General features: G+C 45.9%; 2 protein-coding genes across 2 annotated transcripts; both read left to right on the top strand.

Moving 5' to 3' along the window:
* Positions 1-158: 158 nt before the first annotated feature.
* LOC104311324 (uncharacterized) lies at positions 159-7,942 on the top strand. The gene is made up of 5 exons (XM_069776301.1): positions 159-1,401; positions 1,669-1,809; positions 4,152-4,251; positions 6,839-6,969; positions 7,602-7,942. The coding sequence occupies exons 1-5, from the start codon at positions 1,399-1,401 to the stop codon at positions 7,875-7,877; spliced, it is 651 nt and encodes a 216-aa protein (XP_069632402.1). The 5' UTR covers positions 159-1,398; the 3' UTR covers positions 7,878-7,942.
* Positions 7,943-8,459: 517 nt separating this feature from the next.
* DCAF10 (DDB1 and CUL4 associated factor 10) lies at positions 8,460-24,128 on the top strand. Its single transcript, XM_069777323.1, has 7 exons — positions 8,460-8,829; positions 12,518-12,631; positions 17,296-17,493; positions 17,927-18,129; positions 18,948-19,058; positions 20,229-20,374; positions 22,586-24,128. The coding sequence occupies exons 1-7, from the start codon at positions 8,531-8,533 to the stop codon at positions 22,952-22,954; spliced, it is 1,440 nt and encodes a 479-aa protein (XP_069633424.1). The 5' UTR covers positions 8,460-8,530; the 3' UTR covers positions 22,955-24,128.
* The last annotated feature ends 956 nt before the right edge of the window (positions 24,129-25,084 follow it).

Here is a 25,084-nt window from a genome sequence, read left to right as displayed (position 1 = left end):
TTTGGGGGTTGTTGGTCTCGGTACCGGCTGATGGAGGAGCGAGGTCCGGCTGGGACCCTCCGCAGGAGGAGCGGGGTAAGGGAAAAAGGTCACTGGCCACCCTGGCTAATGGCCTCCACGGGTGACATGGAGGCCAGCGGCTCCCACCCCTGTGACGGTTTCTCCTTTTCACTCGGGGCGTTACACGCCAGTCGGCCTGTCACGCACTTGCGCAACGTCCCTCCGTGAAGCTGCTGAACCCGCTGCGTCAGCCGGTCCCTGACGCTTTTTCTTCCAGCGATAGGGAGGAAGACCCACTGGACCGTTGTACAGATGTGTACGGGTTCGCTCTGGTTTTGAACTGGCTGACCTTTATGTGATGGGAATCCTTGCTTTCAATGGCCTTAAAAGCTACCTGTTGCACCCCGGTGTATTTTTGCACTTATCCTCAGAAGTTTAATTTCTGAGATGACCTTCCTGTTTGTAATTGCTTTAGTGTTTTTCTCATCGTTTTCCTAGGTGGTGCCTGGATACGTTCTGGTACAGCATGTACAGCTATTCCACCGTCTTCCTTCCTCATAGCAGCAAGCCGAGGTGTCTCTGCCCCAGTTATTGTTGTTACTTGTTGACGCTGCAGTAGCCTGTTGGCGTTCAGGGCCAGAACTCAAGTATATGCCAAGCAAAACCACTTGGAGAATGTGTGATCCAACAGGTTTAGTTTTCACCCCAAAGTTGTGGGGGACGCCATGCGGTGGTGGGATCACTGGGGATCGTGCAATGTTCTTGGGAACATTCAGAACTGCTGTGGTGCATGTTGGAGAGCTGGGAAGATGCTCGAGGAGCCCTCTGAGCAGGGTGCTGGGACACCCCAGGCTCTGCTCGCACGCCTGCACCGATGCTCAACACTGAGTCACTCCGCTCTCCGGCCCAGCCCACCCATCTGTAAGATGCAACTGCTTTTGTAAAGCCCTTTACTACACAGCTGAAGAGCTAACAAGGCCTGTAGCCTTGACACTGCAAGACCACCACTTCTTCCAGTAATGGAGCATTACGAAGGGTGATACAGTCTTGTCAGTACCAAACCCTTTCCAGTGGTTCCGGTGTAACGATGCTGTTTACTTCAGGCCTCCAGAAGGCCCGGTTCTGGTGCCACTGATTGTTCCGCAGGAGGGAAGGTGGCTTTGCCTGGAGGGAAGCTGATGGGCAGAAAAAAAAGGCCTTGAATTGATTCTTCATGCTCCTTTGTTGAAGGAGATCTGTTAGGGTCACTGCCAGACGTCTGTGTGACATTGCTGTGTGGAGATTGGTGGGAAACACCTTGTAAGCTTGGGAGATGCCGCAGGTTCAGCATTGGTGCAGACGGGCTGATCCGTGGCGGGCGAGGACTGCAAGGAGCAGCAACTGTGCCCTGCAGCTGAGATGGTGCATAGGAGGGGGGCAAGGGGAGGTGATCCTCATCGGATGCCCACACAGCAGCATAGGGCTACAGCCAGGAGTGGGGCTTGGGTTTCCCTTCCCAGACCACTGACTGCCGTGCTAGTGGAGCAGCGAGTGGCTTACAGTGACAGAGGTGCCCCTAAGTCGTGTCAGAAGAGGAGGAGTAGCTGCGGAAAAGCTCTCCCTCCCCAGGCTGCCGAGATGATACGTGTCCTTCTGAATAACAAACTTTCCTCCTTCTTTTCTCCCCAGCTTCTGCCTCTCCTAGACTCAGGGGGACTCCGGAGGCGGCCCCAGGTGGGATACAGCACGCCTGTTGGGCGGTACCCGGTACCCAATAAGAAGGACATGCCGTACGACATCGTGGAGCTCATGGAGGAAGTAGAAATGAAGGTAAAGGAGTTCTGCTGCAAGACTCTGTCAGTGGAAAGGGTCCGAAGTCAGAGTATGTCATACACCCTAAGAGAGCAGTTCTGGTCCAGTTAGGTCTAACACAAACCTGATAGGAGACTGAGGTGAGCAGCACTTCTTGCAAAGTTCCTTCCCATCTACAGGATGGGGATTTTACTGGAAGTCCTGCAGTGTGTTGACAGTTTTGTAAGTCTGCCTGGTTCTGTGAGACTAGTACGTTGTTTTGTTACCAAAAAAGCTGGTCAAAGAAACTCTAAGACTCAATTTTGGACTTTTAAAAAGCAGGCAATCTTTATTGCAGTGGTGGGTGCGCGGGGGGATTGCTTCACCTATCGTGCACACCATTACCTACAACAAGCAGAAATTTATATTATTCCAGTCATACGTATTCATATTACCATTTACATAGTGTCCCCCCTTTGGTCACGCGTGGTGTGGGTCATCTTTTTCTCCTAGTTAACTGGCCTTGGCAAGTTTTAATTACAAAAACTCAGCAGAACTCAAAGTTTATCATCAGGGCCCAAGGCACATCAAGCCTGAGGCCTCCTGTCTGTTGGTGCCTTTAGTGCATACCATTGACAAAGCTGAAGTTTTTTCTTATCTAATTAGTACATACCAAAATTTTGAAGTTTTCAAGCAAGCAAAAGTTCATTAGTACAGTGATACAGCAAAATTTTCCTCCTTCTGCCTTTGTTCAAGGCATCAGCTTCAGATGGCGTCTCATGCATGGGGTTAGCTGGAACACTGACATGTATTTGTTTTTCTGGGAGAGCACCTGTGTTTACTTGAGACACTTTTAGGAGTATATTTAACACTTCCAATGGAGAAAAAACAAAGGAGGAGCTGTTTTGATGACAGTATTAAAAGGCTTAGGGGGTATTTCTGCTTTTGCGCTTTGATGTTTTTCCTCCAAAGCCAAATGGGCTGCGCAGTGGCAGAACAGTAAGCCTAATGCATTACTGTGTATAAGGGGAAAAAAAGAGGGAATTGGACAAGAGTTTCCTTCCCTACTGTTGCGAAGAAGGCATGCCACACAGTCCTTCCTGATGGCTAAAATACTTCACCAGCCACAGCTCCGTGGAGACTTCTCTCTTCCAAGAGCTTCCTCTCAGGGGAGTGCCAGTCCATCCCTCCCTATCCTTCCTGCCAGCCTGTTGAATCTGTGCTCTGCTACCATTGCAGTGGCCCTGGTGAAGTTTGCCTAATAATGAAAGGAGACATCAGACCTGAGGCTAAATACTACGTTCAGAGGAAGAGTCGGCTGAAATTTCACATGCTGTGATGCAGACCCCTGTTTGTCAGTGCACTGAAAGGGTCAGCAAAGACCTAGGTATAGGATCCAACCAACGTAGCAGACTTGGATATCCAAACAGTGCTGCCAACCTCTGTTGCCAGAGGTTCCTAGGTAAACCAATGGGTTGTGGACAAAAAGGGAAGAGCCTCCCCTTGGTTAACTAACAGTAAACAACGGGTGAGACAGGAGGGTGGCACAGGCAATTGTGTGGCAGTGGAGGGAGGTTGCCAGAGGGGTCTGTGACACCTGGGCTACTCTCCTTTTCCATAAACTCCCTAAAGAACAGCAGCCGGTAAGCTGATGGAGCCGGTGGGCAGTTACCACAATCACAGCGAACCCAGCCTGTTTAGAACTGCAGTGGGCAGCCAGGCACTGAGGCTGAACCCCTGCTGATAAATTCTGACTGCTGGGACCCAGGCATGGGTGGGTGCTGCATCGGCTGATCCTGCACGTGAGAGGCAGCAAGTGATTCTCTGGGAAAGGCAGCCTCGCACACCATCACAGAGGTGGACAGGGCACTGGCAGTTATTGGGAGCAGAACAGGGAGAGAAGTACGAGCAGCACTGTTGTGCCAGCATATGCATCCACGGTGTGCCAACACCTCAGACGGCATGCTGTTTGGATTGCGCCAGCCCTATCTTGCGTCCTGTAAGCTCGGAGGGAAGAGGAGAGTTACAGAAGGTTTAGGATGGTCAAATGGGCGTAGCAGCATCTGTGCAGGGAGACCAAGTGGAGACAGCCTGTCTGGAAGAGAGCTCGCCGATGTGCCTGCGGTCATTACCGCTGTGGCTGAAGTGAGCCGGGCAATCAGACGTGCTATCAAAATGCAGCAACACCTAATTAAGAACCACATCGTTACATGTTCAGTCATACGTATAAATGGGCTGAAAGGGCAAGAGAACGGGTCTGCAGAGATTGCCCAGCACTCCTGTGCTAACAAATTGTTCTCTAAGCCTACTGCATTAATGTTGCCCTCTGTGCTCCATGTTAAGTTACAGTTCTTGACTTGTTTTTCTTTTTCCTTGAACAGACTGGATTTCTGCCCAATGTGTTCAAAGCCATGTCTCACCGACCTGCTGAATTCAGAGCTTTTTTTGCTTATTACAATGCCATTATGAACAAAGACACAGGTAAACCATACAACCACCTCAAAACTTCCCTTCCCGGTGCAGATGTGAAAAGCTGCTAGAAGTAACATTTCTGACATCCTCAGATGTATTGCCTCACTGTGCCTTCTCCCAGCCCATAATAACAGCTGGCAGAGGCTGGCACTGTGCAGCTGCTTCTGGCTTCGCTCATATTGCATACAGCTTCATACTCTTTAGCTTGTGGCTGAAAAGCAGCTCTCAAGCCAAACTCTGCTGCCTTGCCGCGCCACGCTCTGTGTCACGACAAAGAAAGGATGAGCTGCTGCCTAAGGGAAGATGAGCTGGGAGCTGTGTGCTGGAAGGGCACAGGCAGAGGCAGTGGTTTCACAGGCAAGGCTGCAGCCCCACGCTACCAGAACAAGATGAGCAAGGCAGGTCTGGCAGTGGTGACCAGGGCCAGCCAGGAGTCCAGATTTCTGAGACAAGTCCATGGGGACGAGACGGACCCAAGATCGATCCAGAAAGGCGGCCCGGTAGTCAGTCGGGTTCCAGACCAGCAGGGTTATGCAGCCAGGCACCACAGCTGCAGTGTGGCTCAGATGGGGTCACAGCCAAGGGCCCAGCATAAAATAGTTCCCAAGGGAAGGGCAGCTCCTTGTTGAGCCTGCCTGCAGCTCTTCCTTCACAACAGTTCTTGGCTATGAGCTGCCTGTTAGCAGTGCCCAAAATTTGTGTGAGGGAGGCTGTGCCCTCTGGCACCTGACGTGCTGCGCTGGAGACTTTAAACCTGGAGGTGTCTGTACCCTGCAGCAGCAGGGAGAGGAATGAGGTGCTTGCCATGTGCTGGAATGCCTGTGCCGCAGGCGGCTTTTGCATGCCCTGGCATGGAGATGAGGGAGGGCTGGCTGCAGCAGTGCTGCTGGGCAGGGCTGTGGTGAATTCTGCATGGCTGTCCACCCTTTGAGGAAATGCAGTTTGAGGACTGCCTGTTCCTCCCTCATACTTGCCATGGTACAGAGCACCAAGGGGCCTGTTCTCATTGCTTTTGCTCTGAAGGTACATTAGTAAACCCCAGAGATTTTATAAAATAAGCTGGTGTGTGTAGACTGCTCCTCCTGTTTATGGGAGATCAGGGCTCAGGAGGAGCGTCTCGCCAAGTTCTGGGAGCAGCGAGGAGTGCAGCCTTATGCCTCTCCCACACGGTACCTGCAGCCTGTGTGTTAAGTTTTCTGCTCTGCTTGTGCTGCTGGAGTGAAGCCATGCCCCTAGCTATACAAGGGTCTGTTTTTCCCTTTCATTCCCATGCTTCCTTTCTGTTTGGCTTGAAGAGTAGGACTGCTTTGGATCCCACCCTTCTTCAGCATCTCTCCTGTAGTATCACAGTGTTGCCACCTCCTGGCACTGAACCAGAGCAAGAAGGTCTTTTCTGACTCCTCTCTACCCAGCAGGTTCTAGTAGTGTCTTTCATGCTCTTAGAAGACACTGGTTTTATGGAAATATTTTCAAAGTCCAATAAAGCAGCAGCTTTTGTGGGGAGGAGGAGGGACCCTGACCTTCCCTGTGAAGTGTAGTTTTGAAAAAAACCCTGCTGCTAATTAATTATCTTTAAAAAGGCAAAGAGCATGAGTGCTGATACGCAGCCGGGTTAGTTCCTCAGATTCTGTGCACAGTTGTGTGGTAAAGCTCTTTGTGAAAATGATTAGGATTGGTTCTGAGTATAACAAAGCACAGCCTTCTTTTCCACAGCCTCTTTAGAGCAGTCTCAGGGCTAGACGCTCTGTAGTTGTGGTTTGTCTGTCTGGTGGTCATTACATGTCCTCAAAGCCCCAGTCCTAGGGTACCTCATTGTTCCTTGTGTTTTTTACTTTCTGCCTTCAAAAGCTGCCAGTAAGGTTTACTTGCTGAAACCTGCTTAGTGGGTTTTAGAACACCGTACTTTTCTGTAAAAGCAGCAATAAAGCATCAGACGGAGAACAGACAACACCCTCCCTAGCCATTTGCCTCTGAGACATACACTGAGAAGTACCAACTGAGCTCCCTACTCGGTGAGCAAGTAGTTGTGCTCCTCCAAGTTTTCCTGTTACATGGGATTATTGTTTCTCTGTTGACCAAATCTCATGTCCCTCATCCTAATTAGGTGCCTCACGAGCAACCATCTAGGTAAATTGGTCACATGGATGATCATAGAATCACAGGATGGTTTGGGTTGGAAGGGATCTTCAAAGATCATCTAGTCCAACACCCGCCCTGCCATGAGCAGGGACGTCTTTCACTTAGATCAGGCTGCTCAAAGCCCCGTCCAACCTGACCTTGCACACTTCAGGGCTGGGACACCCACAACTTCTCTGGACAACCTGTGCCGGTGTCTCACCACCCTCGTTGTAAAACATTTTCTCCTTATGTCAAATGAAAACCTACCATCTTTCAGTTTAAAACCCTTGCTCCTTGTCCTGTTGTCTAGGAGCTTTGGTTGCAGCGTCTCCCTGCATGCTCTCTGGAGCTCTGTCTCTCGGGCTGTACTGCAGGCAGCTTGTACCCGGAGCCCTCCCCTCCCTGTTTCCCCAGTGATAGTTGCTGTGGTGGACATTTTTAGTAGCGAAGCGTGCCAAATCTTTTGCTGTCCCTGTAGGGCGACTCAGCAAGGCAGACAAAGAGCTCATAATTGTGGCTACGAGTGCTGTGAATAGATGTCCCTACTGTGTGGTTGCACATGGAGCACTTCATCGGATATATTCCAAGCAGCCGGCGCTGGCTGACCAGGTCAGTGGGATTACAACAGCGTACACCCCACCTCCTTCGCATGGTCTTTTGGGAGGTGGGAATGGCCCTCTTGTGTCTGCCTTTTCGCCTGAAGTTTTGATCCTTGAGTCTATGTGGTTCCCAGCAATCTTGACACATCTTAGACACATCTGCCTAACTCAGTACCAGGCTTAGTAGGTTTATTGGTGAGCAGTCACACCAGTTGCCAGTGGGGGTGGGACCTCGAGGTGAGGGTCTGTGTATCCTCATACACCTTCCAAGCAAGATGCGGGGAGGGATGGTTCACCTGCAGAGCATTTGTTCTGCTGCCCCCCTTCTTTGCTGTTTTAATCTCATCTGCGGAGGAACTTGCTACCAATGGGAAGCTGCAGCATCCTGGCGGCGTTGCGTCCCGTTTCAAGAACTCCTCCATCCATAGCCTGCTCAGCAAAACTGCCACAGTCCCCGAGATGAGAAGGGCAGTTAAACAAATGAGTCTTTTGTCTGATGGTAGCCAGGACGTCTGGTTCAGGTGCTGAGTAAGAGCCTGTGTACTGCCATCTCTTTGGTTCACGGAGCGAAGAAGTTGGTCAGCCAGTTAAGACTCTTTGCTGGGTTCACCCGCGCGACCTCTGGTTTCTGCTTTCTCACAGGTCATTGTGAACTGGAAACTGGCTGACCTGAGCGACCGGGACCTGGCAATGCTGGAGTTTGCTCTTGCAGTCTGTCGAGCTGACAACATCACTGAAGAGCATTTCCAGAAGCTGGAGAGGCATGGTTTTGACCGTGAAGACGCCTGGGACATAGGCATGATTTCTGCTTTTTTTGCCATGTCTAATCGCATAGCTCATTATATTAACCTGCGCCCAAACAAGGAATTCTACACGATGGGCAGGACGCCGGGTGGAGAGAAGGAGGAGGAAGCTTGAGCGTGCCCGACACAGCTCTCTGACGCCTAGGCGTCCGAAAAATTCATCAAGCTCTTAACTCTCAAGCTAGCGTGGCTTATTTCTGAGCGTGTCAAAGGGTTTAAAAGTTAGCGCCGGGTCGTAGCCGAGAGTGACGGTGGGCTTCCCTTTTCGGAAGTCTGGTGGGACACGCTTGACTCCGGTGGCCCAGCGGGGAGATCGGACCTTTGGTCTCGGCACCGTCCTTGCAGGCCAACAAGCGCCCTGGGTCGCGATGGGACTTCTAAACCGTTCCGCCACGCTTTTTTTTTTTTTTTACCGGCTCCGCTGCTCTGAGATCTAATACGCGTCGTTACGGCCAGGTGTCCCGTACGGACCCTTCAACGGTTGGCGATTTACCGGGGCTTTGCCGTTCCTCTGGGACACCGGAGAGGGCGAAGGGAACGGCTCTACCCGGCCTCCCTACGCCCCTACACACACACACACACACGCAAAACCCGCTGCCTCTCGGTACCGGCGGCCGCGGCGGCGAGACCGAGGAGCGGCGGCGGGGGCGGCGGTCACGTGGCCCGGCCCGCCGTGACGCGCGCGGGCGGTGACTGCGCAGGCGCGGTGCCGCCGGCGGCGGGGGATATACGGAGGGGCGGCCCGGCGATGGCAGCGCTACTGGGGCGATGAGCGGGGAGGTTTCTCAGTCGGAGGGGATAGGCTCCGGCGGCCCGGGGATAGGTTTAGCCGCCGGTATGGAGCCGGAGTTGGAGCTACTGTCCGCGTCTCCGCGGTCGGTGCCGGGGGGAGGCCTGTTCGGGTGGTTGCGCGGGCGCAGCCTGGGCCGCAGCGCCGCCGTGGACCCGGCGCGGGATACCTTCCGCGCCATGACCGGGCTGTACGGTTCCATCCAACCCGCCGACTCCGTGTACCTCAGTACCCGCACGCACGGCGCCGTCTTCAACCTCGAGTACTCACCCGACGGGTAGGGCCTCAACCGCGGATCCCCGGTGACCCCCACGCCCCCCTCCCCAACCCCGCTCTCCCCGCGGGCTCTGCTACCGGCCGCGCCCGGCGATGCCGCCTCACCGGTGGCACCGGCGGGGGGAGAGGGGAGCCCGCTGTGCCTGCGCCGGGAGGGCTCTCAACCCGCCCCCCCTCCCCCCCCCCCCGGTCCCCGGTTGCTGCCCGCTGCGGGAGCGCCTGGCTCGGCCGCGCTGGGGCGAGGGTCTGCAGGAGCCCCGGCAGGCGCTCCCGGGGGCTGGGGTGAGGCTGGTAACCCCCCCCAGCTCTTTGCCTGGGGTTGGGGGGCACGACACGACGCTTTTCTAATGACCTGGTGTGCCCGGTGGCGGGGGGGGGGCACCCCGGTGAGGTCTGGGGCAGCTCAGGTGGAGGAGGGTCGGGACTCAACCCGGGGGGGGACAGGGCTGGGATGCTCCTCAGCCAGACTGCACCGTTCCCTCCGAGGTTCCCGCCTGCTACCGGCTGTGTGAAACCGTCTGCTTGGGGTGTCGTTCCAGGCTAGCAGCCGCGTTGCAGGTGGGAGGCACGGAAGAGCACGGGTGGAGAGGGAGAGCGGTGACAGGGGGCTTCCCTGGATGGGGTGCGCTTCCCGCTGCCTGGAGGTGCTGCCAGCTCCCTTTGCAGGCCTTCCTGCAGGAGAAGGGGAGGCGATGAAGTGAGGCACAAGATTGAGAACAGGGTGGTGGAGCCGTTTCTTTAACTAGCACAAGCATCCGTGTCAGAGTCCTCGGAGAGCTAAGTTTCTGTTTTAAATGCTGTGCTTTTACTTATTCATTTAGGGTTCCATGAGTTTTGTGGGTCTGCACTGACAAATGAGTTTAGAGGTGTCCTGCGGTATACTTGTATAACAGTGTAGACAAAAGCAAGTGGCAGTTGGACTCGGTTTAGCATAAAAGAAGTCCTGGCACACCAGCTTAAAGTGGAGTGAGTTTATTTCAGAGATATCTGCGTATTTGTGTATTACAGTATGCTTGTAGATGAAGTTTTCTTGGCAGAAACACCTTGTGACCTAGGTTTTCAGTTTGCAACAGTGTTTTCAGTTTGGATAGTCAGGATTGAAATCTTTGTTACCCTTGATAGCTAGTCAGCTTTTCTGTTTTCAGTGAGTTTTCATCAGAACAGAGCTCTGGTTTCCATGAACACCTGAACTCACGATGATTTTGCTGTGGTTGTGCTGTAGAACTAAGTTTCAGCTCCTTATTTGTTCCTCCCATTTTTTGAAGAGGACAAAGTTAAGTGCCACAAACTATCAAAACCATTCTCAGGTGACTGTTGCTGGAAAGTAATTTCTTTTGTAGATCACCAGCCAGGTGTGTTTAAGGTTCCTGAAGCACAGGGTCATCTTTGCTGTTCTGGTTTTGGCAAGTGAAATAGGTGATACAGTAAGATACTAAATCTTGCTCCAGACTTTTCTGTGTTGTCAGAGTGTTACCGAAAAACCTGGTCAAAGAAACTCTCTAAGACTCGATTTTGGAGTTTTAGAAAGTGGGCATTCTTCATTGCAGTGCTGGGTGCGTGGGGGATCGCTCCACTTATCGTGCACACCGTTACCTATGACAAGCAGAAATTTATATTATTCCAGTCATACGTATTCATATTACCATTTACATAGTGTCCCCCCTTTGGTCATGCGCGGTGTGGGTCATCTCTTTCTCCTAGTTAACTGGCCTTAGCAAGTTTTAATTACAAAAACTCAGCAGAACTCAAAGTTTATCATCAGGGCCCAAGGCACATCAGGCCTGAGGCCTCCTGTCTGTTGGCGCCTTTAATGCATACCGTTGACAAAGCTGAAGTTTTTTCTTATCTAATTAGTACATACCAAAATTTTGAAGTTTTCAAGCAAGCAAAAGTTCATTAGTACAGCAATACACTAAAATTTTCCTTCTCCTGCCTTTATTCAAGGTATCAAGAGTAGTAATGGTAGCCTGGTTTAGTGTCTGTTATGAAATTAATCTCAAAAAACATGGATAACAATTAGCCATGTTACCAGCCTGAGTCTCTGCTAATGCCCAATTTAGCCTGGTGCCAGTGCCTTGCTGTTGCTGCCTTTGACCATCACTTCCATAACAACACTACTGCATTTAGAAAACAACACCTTTTGTCAGAGAACTTTTTTCTTTGTAGTTAATAGCATGTGATGTCCAATACCAATCCCCTGACTCCTTGCTATTTTAAAAAGTAAAACTTTTAAATTGAAACTTTATATTGTAAGGCTTTAGTGAAAAAATGACTTGGTTGCAGAAAGGCTGTATATTTTAAATAAACCTTTGAATCAGTCTTATTTCTGCCTTTAGCATTTACTGGCTTCACGCTATTCTGATGTGGAAAAATGCAGGCAGCCAGCAGAGCTGCTTGAGTAGTTGGGTTATTGGGGAAGGGGACTATCCTTTAGAATTTGGTTTAAAAATTCTGCTAGTGAATACGCTGTCTGAATGTCATCTTTATGCTGCTTTTGAGTTGGTGCCAAACTAAATAGCCATTGAAGTCAGTGTTATGGAAGGAGATGAGGAAATGGTATGTCTTTACTCTGAAGAAGTTGGTGGTTGCACTTCAGCGCTGGCTGCCTGTTATGAAGTGGTGGTGTAGCTGGGGTAATATCTGTAAAGATCTTAAGGGAATATTGTCGCTGATGAGGAAGGGAGATAGGAGCAGGTTGTCACCATATGTTGTCCTCTTTAATGAGTGTTAATGCAGTGACAGAGTGTAGGTTATCCAAAGGTAGCTTGTGGCTGGTTGGTTCACACATGTGAGCAGGCTGCCAGCACGCAGTGCAGGCTGCGATTCCTTTCTCAGTACAGCCTCTGTCAGACCCTTGCATTTTACAGAGCTCTTCAGCTGGTATCTCACACCCTGAAAAACAAGCTACAGTGTCTCAGAACCCCTCAAAAAGTGTTGCCAGTGAATGGACAGAGGGATATCATGACATGGGCACAGTCATATGGGAAATCTGCAGTACAATTTCAGAGTAGATGCCTTTGCACTTAGTCTTGGGTACTGTTGTCTTTTTTTTCCCTCTCTCCTGCAACATTAAGCAAATAATCCTGACATGAACAAAGCAGCAGGATTCATGCCAGAGCTTGATTCTTCTTTTTTTTCCAGCTAGGAACCACTGAGTTCATGCACTGCACTGCAGTGATGGGACAAATCACCCTCAAGTAACTTCTAAAAAACCCACTGATGTAAATACACTTAACTGGGTGATTTAAATAATGCCATCATTGAATCTATGAGGTGCATAGCTGTTATAAAACAACCACCTTGCGTGTTAAAAAAAAAAGTGAATTAAAAGATCATGTGGTTTGTCCAGCAAATGCACCAGCTGTGCATTAATTATGCCAGTAGCCAGACAGGGGAAGAGTCACGGTCTCTCAAAAAGAAGTTAGAGAAGTTAACTTCTCCAGAATAAAACAACATGCTATTTTCTTCAACGTGTTTTGTGTACTAGTGCTTGAGAATAGGCATCTGCTAGAAGGCAATAAAAAAATATAAACACTGCTGCAGATTCTATGCAGTGTGAACAGAAAGCCAAGCTAAGTAATGGTGAAGCTGTGTTTCTTGTGAGGATAGGGAATGGAGGTTAGCTGGATATGCACAGGTATTTCTTTTACCGAATACAAATGTTTCTGCTTTGCTCTACTCCCCTGCAGGTCAGTGTTGACTGTTGCTTGTGAACAGACTGAAGTACTGCTTTTTGACCCAATATCTTCAAAGCACATCAAAACTCTCTCTGAAGCCCACGAAGACTGTGTAAATAATATCAGGTAGGTCAGAAGGAATATTTTGTCTTACCATAGATGCTTTTTTTATGACAGCATGATAAGATTGTGTTATGCACTTTCTTGGAGACAGTGGGTTTTGTGAAGCCATTTAGGCTGCTCTTTGCTTTGTGCCATTTAGGCTGCTCTTTGCTTTGTGCCATTTTCCTTCTCTTTGGTACTGGGTGGTGGGGAAAGGCAGGAAAGGGGAAGAGGAGGAATCTGAAAGTGGTGGTATATAATGCTGGCAGGTGGTTTTGTTGATGGAGGAGCTGCAGTTTATGGGAGGGGAAGAGTGTTAAGGTATTGTCACCTGTTTTAACTGACCTTTGGAATGCCCTGAATAAATGTGATAAATCAGAGTGTAACAAGTAGTGTGTGATTTATGTTTGAAGTGCAAGTCCGAGACTGTAGCAAGCTCAAATGTTTGTATGGATATGGCTGGTATTTTGAATTGTAAGAGTAATTGCCATAGTTGCTGTGGTGAGTTGACCCTGGCTCGATGCCAGGTGCACACCAAAGCTTCTCTATCACTCCCTTCCTCAGCTGAACGGGGGAGAGAAAATATAGCAAAGGGCTTGTGTGTCGAGATAAGGACAGGGAGAGATCATTCAGCCAATTACCGTCACCGGCAAAACAGACTCGACTTGGGGAAAATTAACTTCATTTATTGCCAGTCAACCAGAGTAGGGTAATGAGAAATAAAACCAAATCTCAAAACACCTTCCCACCACCCCTCCCTTCTTCCCGGGCACAGCTTCACTCCCAGATTCTCTACCTAACCCCCACAGGGGGATGGGGAACGGGGCTTATGATCAGTTCATCACATGTTGTCTCTGCTGCTTCATCCTCCTCAGGGGCAGGACTCATCACACTCTTCCCCTGCTCCAGCGTGGGGTCCCTCCGATGGGAGACAGTCCCCCACAAACTTCGCCAATGTGGGTCCTTCCCATGGGCTGCAGTTCTTCACAACCTGCTCCAGCGTGGGTCCCTTCCATGGCGTGCAGTCCTTCAGGAACAGACTGCTCCAGCGTGGGTCCCCCACGGGGTCACAAGTCCTGCCAGCAAACCTGCTCCAGCTTGGGCTCCTCTCTCCACAGATCTGCAGGTCCTGCCAGGAGCCTGCTCCAGTGCAGGCTTCCCATGGGGTCACAGTGTCCTTTGGGCATCCCCCTGCTCCAGCGTGGGGTCCTCCCTGGGCTGCAGGTGGAGATCTGCTCCACCGTGGACCTCCCTGGGCTGCAGGGGGACAGCCTGCCTCACCATGGTCTTCCCCATGGGCTGCAGGGGAATCTCTGCTCCGGCTCCTGGCGCACCTCCTCCCCTCCTTCTTCACTGACCTTGGGGTCTGAAGGGTTGTTTCTCTTACATATTCTCACTCCTCTGTCCGGCTGCGGTTTCTGTGCCACAGCAACTTTTTATTTTCCTTCTTAACTATGTTATCAGGAAGGTGCTACCCCCATTGCTGATGGGCTCGGCCTTGGCCAGCAGTGGGTCCGTCTTAGAGCTGGTTGCCTTGGCTCTGTTGGGACATAGAGGAAGCTTCTAGCAGCTTCTCACAGAAGCCACCCCTGTAACTCAAGCTGGGGCTAACTGACACAAAATAGAAGAGGAGATGTTGAGATGTTTCCTTTTCTGTAAGGAAGTAACAGCTTTTCACGTCTTGCATGCTAGTGGTTGTCCTTTAAACATGCTTAGTTTTTAGATAAAGCTAGGTGAGAAATAAAGCCGTATTATTAAGATCTCATAAGGCAAAAGCAAACTGGACTTATTTTGATTTTTACACATCCCTAATTCAGTATCTGATCCTTACATTCAAGCTGCTCTTGCTAGGGTTTCAGGTGAGTTAGCGTGGCTCACATTTTACAAAGAGTGTTCTGTTGCAGGCTCATTGACTGGTTGGCTGTCTCTGTTGCGGTCAGCTGTGCTGGTCTTGAAAATTTATCTCATTCCTTGTTTGAGAACAGCATTGAAACTTCCTGCCACTCTCTTCTCTTATTCAAAGGATCTCCTTTCTTTAGACTTTGTCTGTCTGTGAGGCTTTGTAAGTCTGTTCTTGGTCCTTAAATGTCTTTTCTCTGTGTAGTTTGATTTACATAAAAATACCAGTACTGTCTCCAAGCAGGTAACTCTCAGGTCTGCTGTTAATCATCAGACTAAGGTCCTTCCTAGCAACATGTAGTAAATTTTCTGCTTTATTCAAAATGCTTCTTAAAGCTTTATTTTGTCTTTGTAGGATATTGGCATCTTCTACTGTGTTTTCCTGCATGTCCCCATTTGTTTGTTGTTACAGACTTAGTTACAAGGAACTTAAGTATGTTCTGTAACACATGGTTGGTACAGCACTACCTGGTGTATTGTTTCTGCTTAATGAGCAGGACTCCAGGCACCATAGGACTACAGAAATTCCTTGTGATAAGCACCAAAACCAAATACCGTTACTGCTGTGCCCTACAGCAGGTGCCTCAAAGGTGTGTATGAACAGGGAAGCATGTAGAGGTCCTCTTCCTGTAGTCTCCCAGTCGCTGGGGATTTGTGTGTAATCATCTGAAGCAGACTTTTTTTTCCACCTGAATTTGGTCATGTTTTGAGCTTACATAAAACTCTCCCATGGCAGAGCTCCATGGCACAAATGTGTTTCAAGGAGTATTTAATAGTGTTTTTAAAAGTTGCTAGCTTAGTTTGAGGCCCTCTAGTTTTTTTGTTTTCTTAAGTAAGAAGACAAGGAACAATTAATTTCTATTTACTTTCTCCATGTCAGTCAGTTTTATATGACTGAGTCATACGCACCTTCAGTTAGTGTTTTTTCAAGTGAATCCTAGTCTACTTGGTTGTTCCCTATATGAAAGCTGTTCAATACCAATTGTAGCTCACTGTCTATTTCTTCTGAAACCTGTTTGTAGTGGGTGAAGCAGGGTCACCTGTAGCATCCAAGATAAAGGCAGATGATGGATTTATACAGGCAAGAGGTACACTGTGTTTTACTTTTGCCCTGAAAATCTGAAACGTTGGATTCCTCCCATGGTAATTGGTTATTTTTCATTGGACTTGTTGCTATTTTTACATGATATAGCCGGTTCTAAGTTTATAAGATAAAATGCTGTTTGTAGGGGTAACTTACCATACATCTCTGTGTAGATCGTTCTTGCCTTAGTATTCACGTGCAACTACTTCTGGGTTTTTTGGTAGATTTTGTTTTTCCTTTTATGTCAGGTAGGGCTTTTTTTTCCAAATACCTTCATCAGACATGAATTCCAAAGATAAAACAGTATGCTTTGCCCTTCTAAAAGTAAGGGCATGCATAAATTGCAGACTCAATTTATTCAATTTATTACCTAGCTATGCCTTTTTAGTGCTGATTCCAGCCCTTCTATCCCCTTCTGTCTGATGGAGTGTTTTTACAACAGATCTTCTTTCCTTCTGTAATCACTTGAAGGTGGTCAAGCTGCCTCCTACTACCTCAGGCAGGAGTGATATAGACATTGAATTTTGGCTGAAGACCAGAGATTATCATGGTAAAGAATTACTACCTGAACAGGCTAAGTACTTAACCTGATCAGTATAGTAATCCAACTAGTATGACCCCTATTCTTTTCCACTTTTTCATCTTCTCCCAATATGGATGGACTCCTATTGCACGTTTTGCAATGAGCGCCATGTTCTGCCTGTGCCAGTGGGGTAAAGATCTGGTGAGAGCTTTCGGTCTACATTGGATGCTGAGCAACAGCATGTGGTACAGAGCAGCGCCGGGCCTTGCAATGGAGGAGGTGTTCAGGTGTTAGATAAAGGAGGCTTGGACTCTGTGTGTTTTGGCTAAGCTAGCAGGATATGTGCTGTACAGAGCAGCAAGGTTTAAAAGCAGAAGGGGCGTTCCAGTAGGAATAACAAAAGGTGACCTTATTTTAAAAACCTCCTTTGAACGCAAGGAGCTTATGTCTGTGGTGGGGAAGAAAGGAAGATTTACAGAATAGAAGGGGAAGAACGAGGGTGGATATGTGGGTAGAAATGAAGAAAGAAAAGAAGAGCATGGGTTTAATTAATTACAAGGTGATAGGATCTTGTGTAGTCTGAAATGAATACAGAATTGCTGTGTCTTCTGGTGCTGCCTGTCTGTAGTACTGAAAGGCTCTGGCAAAATGGGGAAGATGAAAGGCATAAATTACAAACAGTCTAGGCTAGCAGACTTCTGTTGCAGGGTCTGACAAACCAGCCAATGGGAATATCTTGCCAGGGGTCTAGAAGCTGACCAGTCCTGAGATGTTTGTGTCTTATAAAGACTTGGTAAGTTTAAAGCTGCCTATTGCCCAGATGGGTAACTGATTTAGTTACCACAGGGATTCTGTGTGAGCATTTGTTCCACTGGTGGTTTGGTGGTTGTGTGACCATCACATGATTAATTAAAAAAACAAAACAAAGAAAAACCCCACCCACAGAAAAACTTCTGCTATGCTTCTGCAGGTTTACTAGTTTGCTACTACAGATGTAGTACTGGTTCATGTCCCAACAGTATTGTTTTTTAATGGAACTGTTTTATTGGCAAATATGCTGCTGTATGTTATTTTTTTTGTGTGGCCACTCTGTTTATTTCTGTGTTAGATTAAATTCCTGTTTAAGAATATTTAAATTAAAGAAGGCACTAAGGAGCCACAGTATTTCTCTCCCCTTTTCAGGTTCCTAGATAATCGACTGTTTGCGACTTGTTCTGATGACACTACAATAGCACTTTGGGATTTGAGAAAGCTGAACACGAAAGTGTGCACTTTACATGGTCACACCAGCTGGGTTAAGAACATCGAGTATGATACCAATACGAGATTACTAGTAACGTCAGGGTTTGATGGAAATGTGATCATCTGGGACACAAACAGGTATGTGGCTGTGTTCGTGCTGTTGTTTCTAGAACACACAAAGATAGGGTTCTTCTGTAAAGGAAAACCTGCTTCCTTGTATGGTGCTATAATGCATTCTTAAATACTGTGATAAGTTTGTAGCCCCTATCAAGAACTTGCATCACCTTTATATGGTAATAGTCCAGTAGCTAAAAGGAGAACTTTTCTTGCTGACATGCCAAAATGTAGTTCTTACTTTTTGAAAAAGTTCTGTCTTTGTTGTTGTGGTAGGATGAAAATGTGACTTCTGCCATTTCATTAAAATCTAATTTAAGTAGGATAAAGACAGTGCTCAAAAAAAAGTTTTAGGATGAACAAGGATGCTTAGCACATCTTGGACCCTTCTGGACATTATTAGGGGCTTGAGTTGAAGCTAAGTGCAGCCATTTCTTCTGCTTTTTTTGCTGTTCAGGTGCACAGAAGAGGGATGTCCTCACAAGAAGTTTTTTCATACCCGTTTTCTTATGCGAATGAGGCTGACACCAGACTGTTCCAAAATGTTGATCTCGACCTCCTCTGGATATCTTCTGATTTTGCATGACCTTGACCTAAACAAATCTTTAGAGGTTGGCAGCTACCCAATTTTAAGAGCTAGGAGGACTACATCAAGTTCAGGTGAATGCTTGTGGAAAAGTTTGTGGCAGCTTCTGTGTTAGAGGTGTTTCATGGGATACTCTTAGCTAGCAAAAGAAGGCAAAGGTGGAGTAGGACGGATTCTGCAGATGAACTCCTCAGCACAGTAGCTGCTCTGTTGTTCAGGGTTCCCACACATCTGTACTGTTGAGTGGTATGTTCTGGCTCAGGTAAAGTGTCTAGGGTGATTTTTGGCATCAAGACTTTAGCACTACAGGATATAGATAGAGCCTGTGGAATTTTGGCACCTTGAGCTGGCAGTCTCTAGCTTTATTTATCTACTGTCCTTGGTCCTGTGATAAAAGAAACTTAACCCCTGTCGAGTGGGCCAACTGTGTGTGAGCTCCAGCAACTACTAATGACTGATGTGTAGTGGTGTGGTCGCTCTCAACAGCAGACCTAGAAGAATTGCACGCTCTGAAATTTCACTGCTTGCTTCCTCCTGCTTTGTGGCAGTAACAGACCAAAATACTGACAAATTCTGCCATTTGGGGTGTCAGCATACAAAGGGAGTGGCCTGGGGAAAAATTCATACCCCAACTTCTAGTAGTGACAGGTGCATAAGAAGAAAGAACTGCAGCTCACCTCTTATTCCCAGTCGAATTTGTTGCGCTGGCAGTTTACTTGTATGAGGCACAAAGAGAATGGTACTTCTAAACTATAAACTGAGCTTTGAAAAGTGTTTTCTTAACAAGATGCCTTACCCTTTATTTAACATTTCTAAGGAGGGTTGTGAGGGACATGCGTATTAAGTGGGCTGTGCTTAGCTGTTACATTCACATGGCTGATGCCGTTTGCAGACATAACGTCATCAGGTTCGTCTGGTCCTCGAGCTGTCGGTTCACCGTGTCACCAGAATGATTCAGGCCCACTGTCTGAGAAACATATGTCACGGTCCTCCCAGCGAGAAGGTAGGAAAAGATTTTAAAAAATAAAAAATCATGGACTTTGACTCATTGTATCCAGAAGAGGCTAGAGTATAATAGTGAAAAACTGTGTTTTTGTCTTTGTGAGTTTTAAAAGAATAGTGTTGTTATGACTTCCATTAAACCAATAAAATATCATTGCACGCAGCAAAGTCTGGGGATCTAATCAGTTTTTCTCCAAGAAATCTGATAACAGCAACAAGATCTTTATTTTATATTAGTACATCATTGTTGTTATGTAGAGGTGCCACCTTTTCCTTGTGCTTTTTCCTTGAACGAAGGTGGTGTGATTGACCTTTAGGGGAAAAAAGAAAAAGCCAGAGCAGAACATAGCTACGTTTTGCTTTTGTTTTTCTTAATGATGGGTATATGTATCTGCAGTTTCTCCATGAAGAGTCAATAGCATGGAAAAAGAGTATGCCAACAGGTCTTAAATGTGGACAGAGTGTTTTGTGAAGTTCTGATTACAAACCAAGTCCTGCCTAACTACAGAGCTGTGAAAACTGATGATGCTGTGATTAGCAGGCTTCCTCTGAATCTAGGATACACTTTCAGAGAGTCAGCGTGATTTTGGCAAATTGGTAAATACTTTGTGAATCATATGCAATTATGTTAAGTTTTAACTACTCATGGTTGTGCGAATCTCAAACATACTTATGAAAGGAGGAGGCTTATCTGGATTGCAGGGCATGATTTACCAGTGAAAAGCTTTCTAGGGGTGAGGGGGAGAAGGGAGGCAAGCTGCGTACAGCTGAGCAGACTTTGGAAAGAATTTGGAAAGCACATCACACAAGTTTGAGAACCAGTAGTCCTTACAAAAAAAACCCCACTTTTTAGATTTTGTTTTAATGATAATGAAGAGTGTGTGTGTGGAAAGTTAACTCTGACTTAGTTCACAATATGAGGTGATTTAATAGAGGTGTTGGAAGGCAAATTTCAAAAAAGAAGCTATTTGAAATCAGGACCGAGCTCATTGGTATTAGCTTCAATTGTTCGTGTAACCTCTCTTTTGATTTATCCTATCATAAAGGTGTGGTCTTTTCTAGCAGTCAGATGCAAGTGTCACATGTTTGACCTAGTTTCAGCAGTAGACTTATGAGAGAGGTGAAGATCAATGTGCAGACTTTGAGACTTACAGTTGACTTCCCCTTCTAGGTGGTTCACCTAGAAATAGTTTGGAGGTCTTAACACCAGAGGTTCCTGGAGAAAGAGATCGAGGCAATTGCATTACATCACTACAGCTACATCCAAAAGGGTGGGCTACGCTTCTTCGGTGCTCAAGTAATACAGATGACCAGGAGGTAAAACAAATACATCTTTTAAAGAATATGTTGAGTAAGATATATCGATCATACAACTATATTGAAATTTCCTTGGTTTGGGGTAAATTTGCATTTGAATATATTAGTCAGTTATTTCTGCTTACAAATGCATTGATTTTACACCAAGATAATGAAATTCTTTTTTCTTTTTTGTTTTCTAATGACCTCATATGACTTTGTGTCCCTCATTCATTACTCCTGTTGCTTGGCTCTTTCACAGAATATGTTTTACAGTTCACGGCTCTGTTAAAAGTTTTCAAACAGTAGTTGTGCTGCCAAATACAAGACTTAAAAATATGTACCTGCAAGAATATAGGAGGTGTGAACTCAGAAAAGACAGAGGATTAGAGTTGTGTACTGGTGAATGTGGTTTAAGTTGAGCAGAGAAGCTCCTCTGAATTTCTCAAGTGCCTTCGGAATGTTTGCTACCTCCGTTGGTGCTCCAAGGATGAAGTGTTCCCGCTGTGCTGATGAATGCTTTCCAGAGGCTGCTCCTACACTGCTGTGAAAAAAACTCATGGCATATTTTTGCATCTACTTAAAACTGCTACACCATAGGTCTGAATATGATGAACTCCAGTGATATTTAAGTAACGTTCAAGTGCCTTGGTCTCAACTCTCATCCTAAAACTCTGCAACTTAAATATAAAGGGGGTATCAGTGATATTCCTGGCAGAATCCATTTCAAGCCTTTACTTAAAGTACAAAGTCATAAGAACAGCTATGGCTCATCTGCAACTTGCAGATTTCACTCCCCTAAATACTGCTTTAAAGAAGTAATGGCAGGCTTTAAGGTCAGTGTTGCATTGTTTACCCAGATTCTGTTTGTGAAGTGTCACAAAACAGCTGCTGTATTGCACTGGGATCCTGTTTTAAGACAAACAAGCAGTCTGTAATGCACTCAGAAAAAATGAAAAAACTTCTTCATGGACTGTATAGAAAAAGCAAGAGCCTGCAGGCTGTGTTGGGGAGCGCCTGCTTTTGAAGTAACTTCCAGGTTAATTCAAGTTCATCTGTAACTTAAAGCCCAGCCAGAGCCTCCAGATCCAGAGCCTTCTGGATTCCACCAGATCGTCCTCTTGCAAACACCGTTTTTTCCTAAGATTATTTCAAAATTAGTGCTGTGACAGTTGTGCAGACCACTCAGTTTTGAAGACGCAGATGTTTTTTATTTGTTTTCCAAACCCACAAAGAATTCTTTGAATACTTGACCAGTTTAGTTTGATAGCTGATGTAAATTGGTGTTGGTTTGGTTTTGGGTTTTTTGGGTGTTTGTGGCTTTTTGGTTTTTATTTATTTGTTTGTGTTTGGTTTTTTTTTTTTTAAGAAAGCTACTCTTTGTAATGGTAGCCTCTTACAGATGTGTAGAGGACTGAATGGAAGCTTAGCAGATCTGTTATAAATTTTAATGCTGGTTCTGTAAACTTACAATGAAACCACTATACAACACAGAATTTTTTGAAAGTGCAAGTATTATATTGGGTTAGTTGATACTGACATTGACCTAGTTATAATTTCCCATAGTCCTAGTGTCTGCCTTACTCTCTTCTATTAATATTCATTAGTATTGTTCCCTTTGTGTTTATTTCAGAATACATGGAACAGAACTAAGAACACTTCTTTTGCCTTGTGGCTGAAATTGAATCTTTCAGCATGATACAAACTTTTTCATAGAGCTGTTTTTGCATTTGGTTTGAGATTAGATAATTAGATTACATATAAAATCCTTGGCGGTCTCACAAGAAACAAGCTGGCTATAGAGCTGTTCATAACATTCCTTCAAAAATCCATTTCCCTCTTGTTTGAAGATTTCTTTCCTTTTGAAGTTAAGGGCACAAAATGCCAATGGTCAATTGTAAATTATAGTAGGCCGAGTTCTGCTTTATTGTAGATTTCATTAAAATGGTTACTAAATTAGAGCAGATGTCTGGCCAAAGGATTAGCCTTTGCTCTTTCCAGATAAAAACTAGATTTAAAAGATTATATCTAGCATTCATTTAATTAAAAAAGCGGCTTTGATAATAGACAGCTGTTCTGCTTAGATAGTTCAAAGCGGAGGAGATGCCAAGGAACCGGCCTGTTTTCAGTGTTTTGTAGTACGTGCTTATCAAAGAGTAGATAAGCAATAGCATTTGTCTTTGCAGTGCTTTAATTTTCTTTCAATGTTCCTTTCTCTGCCTCTCCCTTTAGTGGACTTGTGTCTATGAATTCCAGGAAGGAGCCCCTGTGCGCCCTGTCTCGCCTCGTTGTTCCCTGAGATTGACTCATTGCATTGAAGAAGCTAATGTGGGCCGGGGTTACATCAAAGAACTTTGTTTCAGTCCTGATGGTCGGATGATTTCATCCCCGCATGGCTTTGGGATCCGTTTGTTGGGGTTTGATGCACACTGCAGCGAGCTTGTTGACTGTTTGCCCAAAGAAGCCAGTCCCCTGAAAGAAATCCGTTCCCTCTACTCTCACAATGATGTGGTACTGACAACCAAATTTTCTCCAACACACTGTCAGATTGCCTCGGGGTGCCTTAGTGGACGTGTTTCTCTGTATCAGCCAAAGTTCTAGGCACATATTGCATCAACAGGACCTTCAGATGTTTGTGGTTTTTACTTCAGTTTAGTTGAAGTGTGTTCTTTCTGAAATATCTAAATCCAGATAAGATCATAGTTACTATGATCTCTGAACACAACAGTGGAACAAGTTCCCAGCCCAGCACTGTATGCATTCTCATACTGCATCCACAAGTCCGCTTCCATGTGCTGTGTTTTCAGACCTCTGCTCCTGCTGATCCTGTGCCATTAAGTCATTGTTCTGGTTTGTTTGTACCATGCTACTTGTTGATAATTTCCTTCAATGCAACTTGAAGTGGGCTCTTTGAAACAAATATAGAGGGGGCAAGGGTAGCAGTCCAGCCAAAACTTGCCCAGGCTCTCCAGGTATGACACCTTGTTCCAAAGGAGCTAGACTTCCTCATGTATGCTTCTTTGGCAGTTTCTGTTGCTGAAACTACTATATGGTGATTATTAGATGATGAGCTGCTTTTCTGTGTAACTAACAGAATTAGTTACTGTCACAAAAAGAAAAAGTTTTGGTTTTGTTTATATATTAATTCAGTTGCTTGTGATTGGCTAGAAAAATGAGTTGATGTTCTGTAATGTTTTGCTGCAGTTAAAACATCTTTTTTTCTGTGATTGCATATATTGTGTTTATTGCCAGAAGGAAGAGGTTCTGTATGGAGATGTAGCTGCATTTTTTTCCTCAGAGAATTTACTAGGAAAAGACTGGGGCAGGGAAGCAGGAGTTGAACAGCTAAAGACTCTGCCCTGTAACCACTGCAGATGAACAGTTTGGATGTTTTGTACAATGGGGATGTGTCAGCCTTTCTTGGGCAACTTTGACTCCTCAGCCGCCAGGGTTTCTGTTGTAGGGAGCTTTCTGCATCAGTAACACAAACCTTCATCCCACGTTTGAAACAACATGGCAGAATTTTCTGCTGATGTTAAGGCTATTTCCCACCTGACTGTTTTTCCACACCTCGCCTGCACCATTGCCGTGAGAGGAATTCATCTAGGATGTGTCCGTAGTATCACCAGATAAGCCTTTCTTCACATGTACTGTCAGTTTGGGAATGGATTAAAAGCATGCCTGTGTACAGTAGGATCTATTTGGATTTAACCGGGCTGATTGTAAGATGTAAAAAAAGTTAATGTTCACCATTAAATCACATATTAAGCATGAATGCTAAGTTTTGCACCTCAAGTTAATATAGCTAACCTCATAAATGCACAATTATTTCAGTCTCATATGTCCATATCAGTTTATAATATTCTCATCAATTATGTGTTCCAAGATTTTTTTTGGTATTTCATTAAGGTTTTGCTGACCAATCACACTCAATTCAGCAGGAAGCTTTGCCTAAAAAGGAGTGTCATATTTTGGTGTTCAGATTCACTATCTCCAGCTCAACAGAGCATGCTTTTTAAAAGCTGACTCCTGTAAAGCCTTTTGCAAAGTGTGTGGGGAAAAAGAAGACATCTGTGAAGATAAGATAGCCAGAAGTACTAAGCCTGATGATCCTCTTGTAGTTTTGAATTTGTGTGGGTAGCATACTCTGGGAGTTGGTGAAGTTATTGAAACTTAAGGCTCTTCTGCATTATGAGAAAAAAAAATCTTAAATTTCCTCTTTTGGAGAATTTCTTTAGTAATACAAAGCCTTCAATATTGGGTTATTTGGTACTCTGAGGACTAGTTAATTACTCCTGCATTGGGTTTTCATCATCTCTAGCAACTGACTGCTAAAGGACTACATTCAAGTAGTTTAAGTATGCACAGCTGACAGGCTTCCTACTGTTTGGTAAAAGTCCTAAACTTTGTGTTCTCATGGGTTTTTTAATGGAATTATTTGGTGATACTGTCTCAGTAGAATATTGTCCCAGCTAGAGGAAGAATAACAATTTAAGTAAATATACTCAGTTAACTTAAAAAGCAAATAAACACCCATAGCCTTCTCAAATAGCAACTCATAGGTTGAAATGTTCCATAGCATATCTTGTGAGCAATTCCATTGTTGCTGAAACTATTGTCTTGAACTCAAAGGTAGATTGATGTAATCACAAATGAAGAGAGATGTCCTGTTTTCTAAAACACTGACTCTTAAGTTCAAACACTTGTACCTTTTGAATGCTTTTGGAACTA

This window comes from Haliaeetus albicilla, chromosome Z, assembly GCF_947461875.1.
Source record: "Haliaeetus albicilla chromosome Z, bHalAlb1.1, whole genome shotgun sequence".
Classification (NCBI taxonomy): domain Eukaryota; kingdom Metazoa; phylum Chordata; class Aves; order Accipitriformes; family Accipitridae; genus Haliaeetus; species Haliaeetus albicilla.
The sequence above is the reverse complement of the archived record's forward strand: the minus strand, read 5'-3'. Positions and strand labels throughout refer to the sequence as shown.

Bases quoted from the DNA above. Each gene is read 5' to 3' on its own strand.
- LOC104311324 (XM_069776301.1), top strand. The intron at 1,810-4,151 runs GTAAAGGAGTTC...TTCCTTGAACAG, and splicing joins TGGAGGAAGTAGAAATGAAG to ACTGGATTTCTGCCCAATGT. The intron at 4,252-6,838 runs GTAAACCATACA...CTGTCCCTGTAG, and splicing joins CATTATGAACAAAGACACAG to GGCGACTCAGCAAGGCAGAC.
- DCAF10 (XM_069777323.1), top strand. From the start codon at position 8,531: ATGAGCGGGGAGGTTTCTCAGTCGGAGGGGATAGGCTCCGGCGGCCCG. The intron at 19,059-20,228 runs GTAGGAAAAGAT...TTCCCCTTCTAG, and splicing joins ACGGTCCTCCCAGCGAGAAG to GTGGTTCACCTAGAAATAGT. The intron at 20,375-22,585 runs GTAAAACAAATA...CTCTCCCTTTAG, and splicing joins GTAATACAGATGACCAGGAG to TGGACTTGTGTCTATGAATT.